The sequence below is a fragment of the Stylophora pistillata genome, chromosome 4 (genome assembly GCF_964205215.1).
Source record: "Stylophora pistillata chromosome 4, jaStyPist1.2, whole genome shotgun sequence".
NCBI classification, from domain to species: domain Eukaryota; kingdom Metazoa; phylum Cnidaria; class Anthozoa; order Scleractinia; family Pocilloporidae; genus Stylophora; species Stylophora pistillata.
Genome location: NC_142522.1, coordinates 36,810,632 through 36,823,451, shown reverse-complemented (window position 1 = coordinate 36,823,451; position 12,820 = coordinate 36,810,632). Strand labels below are relative to the sequence as shown.

Genomic DNA, 12,820 nt, shown 5'->3' with positions numbered 1-12,820 from the left:
TTGTTTATTCAATTTACCCTACTTTACGTCTATTTTTATCTGTTATCTCACTGTCAATGAAATTAGTTTCAGTTTCGCGACGCATTCCGAGATCTCGTTTGATAACAAAGGGAAGAGAACAACAAACATATGAAACATATGTGTGAACTGCGGTTATGAGACGTATATGAGAACGATCCTTCGCAGTAAAGCACTATTTGAGCAATTATTGATAACCGCAGTTCACACATATGTTTCATATGTTTGTTGTTGTTTGATTTATCATCTACGGGTTTATATCGAATTAATTTGATGGCCTGCTCCCAGTTGGCTTGTTAGCTCAATTGGTAGAGCGCTGCACTAGTATCGCAGAGGTCAGTGGTTCGAGTCCCGTACAGGCCTGAAATTTTTTTCAGGTCTGATTTTCACTATTGCTCAAATAGTGCTTTACTGCGAAGGATCGTTCTCATATACAAAGGGAAGAGAGATAAATCTTGTAATTACACACTGTGTACACGTTTTTCGAGCTGTGCGGTCTGCGGTCTGCGTTCTGCGTTTTCGAGGTCTGTGTTAACGAGACACCTGAGTTGCTTTGTACGATTGTACCAAAAATGATTTCATAGCGTAGAAGTACTATAACGTTAAAATTGCGACAGCGCTCGTGAATTCTATATTTGCGGCTAAAGTCAGGGGCCAAGGAACAGAAATTCCGAGGTCTCGTCTGACAACATCAATAACAAATGAATGATAGATAAATCTGGTAATTACACACTATATACACAAAGGAAAACTGATTGTGCACAGGTCGACTTACTCAAAAGGCACACACATAACCTCTGCCAGACTGGTAACTCGACAGTGGAGGATCGTAAACGCGATATCAGCTGTTGTCACACTACAGGGTTTTGTCCTAGGGAAACCCAAATTTGCAAGTGTGACCGATTTTTCCCTAAGTAAATTACCGCGGGAAAGTTTTATCGTCTGGGGCTTGAAAACCGCAAGAGAACAAAAGAATGTCCTGTGGATTTCCTTTGACAACAACCCTAAAAAGCAGAAAAAGGGAAAAATCAAATCCCAGAGTAGCCGACCAATGGACGCTTGTCGGCGATCGCGCTGGTGACAGATCCGGAATTATCGTGTTGTGAAACTAATTTAATGTAATTACAAGATCTATCTCTCTTCCCGTCGGGAAACTAAAACTAATTTCATTGACAGTGAGATAACAGATAAAAATAGACGTAAAGTAGGGTAAATTGAATAAACAAAATAAAATAACTAGAAGAAAGAACAGTTAAATTAATGAATGACAGGGTTGTATAAAATTTATGTATTATTATATTTAATATTTTAAATGGTTATTTATATTATTAAGTATTAACCACACCCACGACTCTTACCCACACCCACACCCACGACCCACGACTTGTACCCACGACCCACGACCCACGACCCACGACCATTAGTCAAACTCACAATCTTGCCGTGTGCACCGCCTCCTTCCTCTTGTCCACGACTCAAAAAGACCAATCAAGGTACACAAAAAAACAAAGATAAGAAGAGCGAACCAAAAGAATTTCCTCATACTTCTACGTGGCAGGGTGGTACCTTCTTAAGGAATCTTTAATATGAAATCAGTAGAAAGTACCAAGCAATTTTAAACCATATGTAGTATGTTTCCTAATCTTTATGAATACTGCAAATTCGAAACAAAGGTTCAAGGTATGACCTATATCTTTTTTTGTTTTCAGTTGTCTTTTTTCCGAATGTCTTTTGGCCTGTTATAAGATATGACAAACAAAGGCACAGCTCACGGTTCACAGACTGAAAATAATTCGGGACTTAGCTCTCTGATAAGCAGTCGCTTTGCACTTATTTGAGGCGAACGTATCAAGAAGTTGCTCAGGCATATGAAAGGATAGACCAAGTAAGATAAGAATCATGTGCCGGGTTTCTAAGGCTCAACGCGGGATGTTCTAGAGCTAAAAGAAATAATGAACTACTTACATTCCGGTATTACAACTTCGCGTCTGACTTCTAGAACTTGGGCACGCAATACCCCCACAGGATTTGGAACGTACAATACGCATCGTCCTACTTTGTTGTGACATGCCACAACCACTACAAGAACTCCAGGAGTTCCACGTCCACAGGCAGTTAACAGGACAGCACTGCGTATTGCACGAAACAGTTCTGTATCGTTGAGGACCGCTGTAAGACGGACAAGGCGTGCCGCCACAACTGGGCCATCTGTAAACAGACCTCCGTTGAACCATGGATCCACCACCACAAGTCTTTGAACAGCTTGCACTTGCTGCTCAGCTGTTCAGAATACAATTCCTTCGCCAGCACCGCCTTCTCCTTCTTCTTCTTCTTCGCCACGACTCAGACTGACCGATTAAGGCACACAACACCAGAAATAGCAGAAAAATGACAAAAAGAAAGTTCCTCATGTTTTTAAGAAGCCGAAAAGTGTCGTAGTTCCGAAGAAATCGTAAGAGAAACCTTAGTAAAACGTTTAGAGGGGCACGCACGACGTTGTTTGGTGATTGAGATATAATTATGTAGAGGCCACTTTGTTTATTTACGTAACACGCCTCAAACAACCACTACTTTGGCTCCGCGCGACAAGTTTGAGATGAAAGTCAAACAAACGTCGTCCACCACGTGCTATAATATTCTCAGAATGATAACCAAGTCTGAAAATCTGCAATAACTTGTGCGGTCAAATTTCCGTTTTCGCGGGTTAAATGTTATGATGCGTATTAAGATCAATACTTATTCTACAATTAATATACCTTTGGAAAACGACAAAATAAAATCACGGCAAGCTGATAAGCAGTTAGAAGAGCACTGGTTTAAAACTTAGGAAAGATGAAACACACATATCGTCTTCCGTATGGTAAATTTGCAATCGTTTCGAATACCTGGCCTTATCTTTCATTCTTTGTTTTTTATGCGTCCGTATCTTTACATCTTTTACTTTTCATTTAACTTGTAAATTCAAGTTTTAAGGGTTCACGAAGTAAAATATTGTCCCGCTTAAAAAGGCGGTGAATTTGAGGAGTTTTCAAAGTTGTGCCTTTGTTTGGAAAGAAACAAGGCAGGACACGTATTCCGGTAACGCAGTATTTATCTCAAGTCGTTCATAACGAAGAAAGATATACTGTTAAAAACCTTTTTTAAAACATTTAAAAACGGTTTTGACAATGTTATGGCACATTATCGGTGTCAATATATATATATATATATATATATATATATATTGTATATATATATATATACACGTTGCGCATGGCAACGTGTCTGCACTTGGTCCCACAAGTGTAGCGCCCAGGCAATGGTTTATTCCAGAGCTTGGCCCAGTGTATGCACTGCACTGATGAGACCCACATGACGCGGGATTCTTCTTGTCGGTAAGTGTTCGCTCCTTTCCCTAGTGGTTGGGAGTTTGGTTTGTGGTGTGCTTGTTTTTGGTGAGGTCTAGTATCAGTTAAGTGAGTACCTGCCGGGAGGGAAAACTTGTGATCTTTTCCTCTCGGTCAGGTTTCTCCTTTTTCGCTTTTGGTCGGTGTTTGGTTACCCATCCCTTTGCTTTGTCTTTGGGTTGGGGCCGAACTTCAGGATGATTGTTTCCTTTAGTAGGACAATCGATGTGGACTGCAAGGGGCTCCCCGAGGGGATGCTTTTTCCTGAGGCAGTAAAGTTACTCCTTGAGTATTTTGATCGTGAGTCTGATCATGTTGTGGAGGCAGTGCAGGCGTGTCCTGGTCGCGTTGCCAGGGTTACTTTTGCAGCTGATGTGGCCAAGCTTTTTTTTGAAGAGTTGGGCGTGGTTAAGTTAGGTGAGGTGGAGTGTAGGGTGGTTACACCTCCTCCTCCCCTACCTCAACTTACCACTGTGGTTCTGTCTTGGTTCCCTTTTGAGGGCTCCAATGAAGCGATACGTACTGCGTTGTCTGCTTTTGGCATCGTCAAGTCTGTCCGTCATCAGTCTTGGTCGGGTAGACCCTCGGTCTTTACTGGGTCTAGAATTATTCAGATGGTGGTTCAGAAAGTTATTCCACCCTTCATTGGTATTAGAGGTATACGTTGTAGGGTTTGGTACAGGGGGCAACCCCTGCAGTGCACTGTGTGCCGTAAAATAGGCCATAAGGCTGCGAGTTGCCCTTCCAAGGGCAAGTGTTTTAGGTGTTCACAGCAAGGCCATTTTGCTAGAGATTGTAAGGCCACCGTTGATGTACCTACAGTCACAGACGATGTCGAGCCATCCTCTATGCCTGAAGAGCCGCCCGCTGACAGTGCTGATGAAGCCTGCTCGCTCTCATCTGAGGCGAGTGAAGATCGCTCCACCTCTTTAAACGAGGGTGAGGAATTACCAAATGATTGTGTACCGGCAACACAGGGTTTTGCTAACCCTGTCTCCGATATGGATGTCGGAGAGACGACCTCTGCTTCTCGGAAGCGTTCAGCCTCCCCGGCTCCCACTTCTGCTAATAACACTGTCAAGAGGACCCAACAGGCCCCACCCACTGATTCTGCTGCTGCAGCCAAGCCTATTGCTGTTACTCCCTCTGAACTTTCCGCTGCCTTTTTAAAGGACCCGTGGCTTAGCACTATTTCATCCGAGGACCGCGTTTTTTTGGCCGAGATTGCTGTGTTACATCACCTGCCTGCTCCTGCTGGTAAAGATATTTCCGTTTGGTACTCTGATCCGAGATATGTTTTTGAACATCGTGAAATTTCTACTGCCTTTAGGTTTTACCGGTCACTTAAAAAATCTAAAGAACCAAAATAAAATATATAATTAACTTAGGCTTAAAAAGAAAAACTAAAAGAAAAAATTAGTTAAGTTTTGACTGGGTGTGTTTAATTTCTGGGTGTGTGTGTGTTAATTTTTAAGTGAGGTGGGGTTCGATTCCCCAGCGAGTTTGGCGTCTGGTGACCCTCGTTTTTGGTGGTCCCCTTCCCTAAGGCATTGCACGTAAGCCAATGGGTTGGGATTAGACATGTAGGTCGGCGGGATTGCACCTCCCTTCATCGGGGCCCGGCCGTCCACCTTAAACATAAAAAAAAAAACTGATGAGACCCACATAGGTCGAAACAGTGTGCACTGTCTGCAGTTAGATAGCTCTCGCTTGGCTTTGCCCTTTGGCTACCTTGCGATTGAGCACTCTACACTGGGGTTGCCATGCACTTAGCCTTCGGGCGAAGCTCATCACCTTAGTTGTGATTAGAGCACTCGCGCATGGCAACGTGTCTGCACTTGGTCCCACAAGTGTAGCGCCCAGGCAATGGTTTATTCCAGAGCTTGGCCCAGTGTATGCACTGCACTGATGAGACCCACATAGGTCGAAACAGTGTGCACTGTCTGCAGTTATATATATATATATATATGTATGGGCAAAGACCCGGAAACACTGCTCCAACAGACACGTAGGGTTAATAAAGTAATCCCAAAATCGATCGCAAATTGAAGAAACAAAGCGTACATGATTTATGTTCGGACGCAAGTACAATTTCCCTGAGAAAATTTACCGAAGATAACCCATGAAGGTTCTTGTAACGTGCGTGTATTTAACGATCTAATGTCATTACGATCTGAAACGAAGTCAAAACTCCGGTTATAAAAACTTCCGCTGAACTTGGTGTCAACTTGTGCACATGTACATTCAGTAAGATCGAATTTTAAGCCATTGAAGACATTCTGAATGGAAAAAAAAATCTAAAAAGTAAGTGTAATGCGGCGCTTGTATCAGCTAAGATTGTACTTATGACCATCATTATGCTTGCGTTACCTGCAACTTTATATTTGGACAACCCAGCGGTAATCCTGTTCCTCAAACGCATTCACACAGCTGAGCATTGACCAACGTAAGATTGGCTGCCTGTCATTTTTAAACTTTTTTTATCACCGCAAATACTACCTAATTCAGACCGTACTAATCCCATCAAATCGAGTTAAAAGTTTTCTTTGTAGAAGCGCGTAGTAAGCTACGAGAGATTAGGAAACATAAGTGTTTTACAAAAGTGTTAGTTTGAGAGTCGATTTTGTTACATAACGCTTTTTTTTTTTCGAATCTTGTACAAACAGTTAAGGTTATATTGTGAGACTTTCAACCTAGTTTTTCTTCCCAGTGATGCCGGTACCAGCCGAGAATTAAAAGTAGAAGAAATTGGCGAAAAAGATGTTTTCTTGAAAATATTGTCTAAACATCACGAAATATAATCACTTGGAATAACTAAATTTTTAATTCCAAAAAGTGCGAAACCACCATAATTTCTTTCCGAATTTTATTGAGAGTTTTGTTAGTATTTCCATTGAAATGTCAGCGAAAAGCTTCCTATGGATCAGACATAGGTGGCTAGTCTGATTGATTATGTATCATAACGGGCGATAAATCCATGCATTGGACTGAGAGCGACTCGTGACTTGAGAACATTTCAAATCATCAACTGCAAATTAGATGCTAATAGCATGAGGAATGTTATATGCTTTGTTTACATGAGAGTATTTCAGTCGAGTGACCTGTGACACTGGCTCTCAATTAACACGACAAGCTTGAGCTTGTTTCCAAAGGTTATTTCTCTGTTTTGTTATTGCTTCGCTTTCTAAATGACGATGCATAATAGTTGCTTCGCTCACGCAAACGGCTTTTAGTGGGGCGTTCAATGAGGTTAAAACGGCTAATTACGCAAACCACAATAGCCTTATTTTTATCACTACCACTCTTGTAACAGTGGGTTTTCCCTCAGGATATTTTAGTAGCATGATAGCGTCATAACTTCAAAAGGACCGAAAATGAATTACGTTCCAAGCCGTGATAATCTCAAAGTGACTTCTAAACATCTTGTCAAGAAAAACAAAGTGTTGCGCAGTGCGTGCTTCTCAAGTAACGTCTAGCGAAATCGCATGACCACTGATATTGGTGAAACTTTCGATAACAGTTTACTGTAAATCTGATTAAATCCAAGCAACTTTGTCTAAACTCTGGTTCCAAATTAACGTAGTCACACAAATAGTATCTAACCAAAGGTAACTAAAAATATCAATCAAGCGAACGCTCATACGTAAAAAGCACTTACTTAGAGATACGAATCTAATTCTTAACTTCCGAGCAATGCGTTGTCAAATGCAAGTTTAGTTTGTGTGTTAGATTTTATAAGCAATAAGCACAGAATGTAAAAAGGAAAAATAACAATAAAAAAAATTAAAAGTAGACCCTGATGACTTTTCAAGATGCCATTTTTTTCCTTACAAAAAGACCTATTACTCCTCCATCGCCTCGACTATACTGACTTTTCCTGTTAGCAAATGTAGGGAGGAATTAGTATGAACGGGTGAAAAGAATAGAAAGACAAGAGCTGACCTCTCAAAAAATGGAAATAAAAGAAAAAAATAGCAATTCACATTCCGGTATTACAGCTTCTCGACTGACTTCTAGATCGCGGGCATGCATTACCACCACAAGTGTTTTGCCTTTTAATACTCAATGTTCTGTTTTGTTGAGATACGCCACAACCCTGACATGGACCCCAGGAGTTCCATGTCCACCAGCAGTTGACAGGACAACATTGCGTATAACAGGAAACAGTTCTATATCGTTGAGAACTATAGTAATAAGGACACCTTTTACCGCCACATTTCGGCCAAACTTTGACAGACCGCTGCTGAACTGAGTATCCTATGACACAGGTCTTTGAACAACTTCTGTATGTCCTCCAGTTACCAAGAACACAATCTACCTTTTGAGTACATGGCCTTCTTCGGGTTCCCCGCCGATTCCGGCGAGTTAACCACGACTCAGAAAGACTAATAAGGATGCACAATACCACAGATACAACATAAACGACCAGAGGAGAGTTTCTCATACTTTCAAATAACAATCAAGAGAGCAAAGTGATACAATCTGACAATACTTTCAGTCTCACACCAAATCATAGGACGACATACATTGCTATATCCATCCGGTATTTTCCCATATCATATTTTGTTTTCTGAGATATGCTTTTGTGTTATACGGTATTCACAAAGAGCCCTCAGGCTGCGAAATTATATCCTTTTAATTGCCGTGGGAAATTAATGTAATATACAGATTTCTTTGTTTAGAGCACGCTCAGTACTCACTGCATTGGCATAAAAGTTAAATTTTGTGACACAAAAACGTCATTCGTCCGAGTACACAATACGTGGAAACACACAAACATTTATGATTTATGGAGATCAACTATTCTTCGAGTTTCTATCATCCCTACGAGACGGGCAGGCAAGCTTTAAAACTGAATAGAAAAACTAAAATGAAATGAGACCCTAACAAGTAGAAGGGGAAAGGCACAAAAAGGACCCAGCAACCACAAATGCTATGTATCCTTCTCTTTAGCCCTCTAAGTAGTAGACTTCGTTGTTCCCGGCTGCGGCCTTTCATCGATAAGCTTAGCTTTCAATTAAATTATCTTTTCACAGTCTTAAATTCTAGAGACTAACAGCCTCACTTGAAAGAAAAGAGAGAATGAGAGTGGCCTGTGGCAGTTATTTTCAATACAATTTGCTCTCTTTCCTTTGTCCTTTTCGACACATAAAAGTGCTATCTGTAAGAAAACAAGCCAGAAAGTAGGAGTGCTAACGAGGCTACGCAACCTTATACCCTACTCAGCCAAACTTCAACTCTACAAAACGGCCGATAGACGTAAGCTTGAGCGTATTCAACAAAGAGCACTGAGAGCAATTTTCAAATCTAAGGTGGACACGTATAGTACTTTACTAAACAGAGCCTCTCTATCAACACTATATGAAAGGAGATTACAAAGCATAGCTACACATTAATGCCACTGTATATTACAGAAATATTTCAGTCTACCTATCAAGGCTATGAGCTTAGAAACGCTGATTTTAATATCCCGCAGGTTATATCAGAACGTCCCGTTACGGCAAACACTCACTTCGTTACATCGGACCGTACTTAATCGTGGAGGAAGTTAAGCTTCGGCGATCGGGAGAAAACATCTTTAAACGATTTTAACAAAGCATAACGAAACGAAAGCTAAACACATGGACACTTCAATAAAGTTTTCTTCTTTTTCTTCTTCTTCTGTTACGCACTTTCTTTGTAACTAAATGCTGTATTCTAAAGAATACTAAAATCTAAAAATTCCTAAAAGTATATTCAACCTGATAGGAGGACAGTGGCGCGGGCATGATAAAGCACGACTTACGCGTGTACCTGAGGATAGACACTTTTTTCTTTAAAGATCACTCTCAGTCGCAAATATCGGAAAGACATCGCAGCAGAGTTACGATGACGAACAGTTTAACAGGACTAATCCTTTCGGAACAACTTTGATAACGTTAAGTGCACTTCTCAATTTACGAATTGCATAGATTGCAAGGCCATTGCTAAGCTTTGCGAGGCAGACCCTTAATTGTTTGTGCTAAAATTGGATTATAGCTGGCAAATTTTTAGATTCGATATCCTTTGTTTGTTTTTTGCTTTCGCTTTTGTTTGTTTTTTTTTTTTATTGGAGCAGTGGAATATATAGGTATTAAGTAGTCATTGCAACAGGTGGAAATGTAAATGCTGAAGGTAAGGAACAAGTCATGAATCAGGCTTTTCGGCGCTCGGCGTAAGCTTTTTTGCCAAGGAAACCAAAACGTCGGAAATAAAGTTTTTAACTTACACTCCAGTATTACAACTCCGCCTCTGACTTCTAGAACTTGGGCGCGTAGTGCCTCCACACGAGTTAGATGTTATAATACGCATCGTTCTGGTTTGCTGTGACACTTCACAACCCTGACATGGACCCCAGGAGCTCCAAGTCCACCAGCAGTTAACAGGACAGCATTGCGTATTACAAGAAACAGCCCTATATCGTTGAGAACTGTAGTAATAAGGACACTTTTTACAACGACACCTTGCTCAAGTTCGAACAGACCTTCTTTGAACCAGAGCCCTCCACCACAAGTCTTGGAGCAACTACCGAAAGGGGCCCAATTATTGAGGACACAATCTTGCGGCGTGCACCGCCTCCTTCCTCCTCTCCTTCTTCTTATCCACGTCTCAGACAGACCAATGAGGTCACAAAACAAAGATAAGAAGTGCGAAATAAAAGAAGTTCCTCATGCTTCTAAGTGGCTGAGTGTTGTCTTCTATAGGAATCTTTAAAATGACCTCAGAGGAAAGTATCATGCAAGCAATTTTAGACCTAATGTATTGTGTTTCCCAATCCTTTATGAATGCCGCAACTTCCAAACAAGTTTCTAACCTACGACATATGTCTTATTGCCCGTTGAAAGATGGAATTTTGGCGTAATGACTTGTCTATGCAGATTCTGAAATATTCTTGCACCGGTGCAATTGGTGTATTTTCATTCAACCTCTACAATGAAATTTCATAAACTTAGATGAGATCTAGAGTAAATCCTTGCATCTTTTCACCAAACGTCTCTTGCTTGTGGCCGAACTTGGCGCGCGTATTTGTAGTATTTTCTCTTGAATAAACAAACAAACAAACATCTATTGCTTTCGTAACACTTATACATGCTGCGCTAACTTGAATTGTCAGTTTCTTAAGGTACACGAACTTTAAATTTATCTTTTAGAGAAACAATTTTTACTGTTCAGAAGAGGCCAAATCAAAACTATTTTTTTTTTCTATTTGAAATCTTTTTTTGGAATGTCGTTTGGCCTGTTACAAGGTATGACAAGCAAAGGCACAGATAGGGTCACAGACTGATGGAAAACAAAGTACATGACCCTAGCAGAATGAAAACATCACGCAAACAAGGAATAGATGATAGGATTGAAGGTGGGGCCTCTGCTTCCCTCGCTAAAATCTTTCCTTTCCCAACAAAGTTGTTAACTGCTCTCCATTGCACCTGCTTTAAGGTGCTTTGCGATCCGAAAACAAATAACAGTCTCTTCTGCTTTCTGTACACTAGAAATATCTGCTCTTTCTGGGTATACAGTTGGAAAGTTGAATCACGAAAAAGATGAAACAATTGTCGAAAGTATGTTGGTCGTATACCATTTTAAGTCAAAAGGGATATGAAAGTGTTTCTCCGCTCCATAAACTGAAAATGATTCGGGACTAAGCTCTCTAACTGAAAAAGCAACTGCGTTGCTCTTAGTTCTGGCGAACGTATCACGAGGTTGATCATCTGAAATTATGGACATAGTATGAAAAGAATCAGGCATCGGATTTCTAAGGCTAAAGGTAGGATATTCTAAAGCTAAAAGAAGTAATGGACAACTTACATTCCGGTATAACTCAACTCCGCGTCTGACTTCTAGAGCTTGGGCACGCAGTGCCCCCGCACGAGTTGGACCGTATAATACGCATTGTTCTACTTTGTTGTGATATGCCACAACCGTCACATGAACTCCAGGAGTTCCACGTCCACAAGCAGTTAACAGGACAGCATTGCGTATTGCACGAAACAGTTCTTTGTCGTTGAGAACTGTGGTAAGACGGACAAGACGTGCCGCCACAACTGGGCCATCTATTAATAGACCTCCGTTGAACCATGGATCCACCACCATAAGTCTTTGAGCAGCTTCCACTTGCTGCCCAGCTGTTCAGAATACAATTCCTTCGCCGGCACCACCTTCTCCTTCTTCTTCTTCGCCACGACTTAGACTGACCGATTAAGGCACTTAACACCACAAATAGCAGAAAAAGGTCCAAAAGAAAGTTCTTCATGCTTTTAACAAGAAGGAAAGCGTCGCACTCCGAAGAAATCTTTCATTTGACCTTTGCGTATGGTACCAGGCGAATTTAAGACCTAGTTTAATACTGTTCTAAGCCCTTATGAAAGACAATACTTCCGAATTAGCACCTAACTGCTCAGTCTCGTTATCTGCTGAAGGATATGTATTTTTTCCCTGACTTGTCTATGCACAACTTAAGTCTCTTACCACACTTGTGTAGTCGAGGTATTTGAATTCGCCCTAATATCTGGCAAAATTACCAACGTTTCATGATTTTTTAACGACTTATTGTATCGCATGTTAGTTTGGGGTTTAAGCTGCGTTTGATTTAAAACATAATTTCTATCGTGCGCATGAACAACTCCTAAGGATCAGAAGGTGATTTTTTATCTCGCAGATCCAATCGTCCATTGAGTAGGCTCGGACCTGTGAAAGTGCATTCTAGGTTCACAGAAAGAAAACAATAAAGAAATTCTACCTGTAGAATAATGACTTTATGAAAGACAAAGGGTAACCTCTCCTGCAATTTGTGAGCGACGTCTTTTTATTCTAATCATTTTTAAAGCTAACTTTGCAAGACAAATTCGGATTTTTCGTGGGCAGCTACAAAAATCTGGACAAAACCGCATTTTCTACTTTCTCTTATCTTAGGATTTTCATCTCGTTTATATCATTGCTCATTTCAAGCTAAGACAAACAAAAAACGCATTCCAAGAAAAGAGTTTGACGGTATGACGAAGAAACGGAAAATGAATTCACGCAAGCAAGAAAGAGAAAAGAGACAATTGAAGACAAAAATTAACTTTCTTCTCAAAAAGTGCTTCTTTCCGCGAAATTATTAGATCAGTCAGCCGCGACCAATTAATTCCTTTACGATCTGAAATAGCAGAAGAGTCTGGCTTGCAATTTGTGCGTCATATTTGATTGTCAAGAATACACACAAATTAAACGTGACAGGGTATGTGGTCGAGCAATGAATAATCATGTCTAGGAGTGAACTACGCCTACAAATTTTTACACTTAACTCTTAGCTAGACAGGTTGACGGCTGCACCATACCGTCATCACGTATCAGAACAAAGCGAACAATGCAATAAACTGTCTCCAAGCAGGGGGTGGAGAATAAAGATATGTTACTCT

General features: G+C 40.7%; 1 protein-coding gene across 1 annotated transcript in view; it reads right to left on the bottom strand.

Moving 5' to 3' along the window:
• LOC148733558 (protocadherin Fat 4-like) overlaps positions 1-12,029 on the bottom strand; it is a 63,706-nt gene extending 51,677 nt beyond the window's left edge. The window contains exons 1-3 of the mRNA XM_088757231.1: positions 11,413-12,029; positions 5,219-5,236; positions 1,984-2,147 (exon numbers count right to left, since the gene is read on the bottom strand). Of these exons, the coding sequence (XP_088613357.1) occupies positions 1,984-2,147; positions 5,219-5,236; positions 11,413-11,673 (443 nt within the window). The 5' untranslated portion in view covers positions 11,674-12,029. The remainder of the gene's footprint in view (positions 1-1,983; positions 2,148-5,218; positions 5,237-11,412) is intronic.
• Positions 12,030-12,820: the final 791 nt, after the last annotated feature.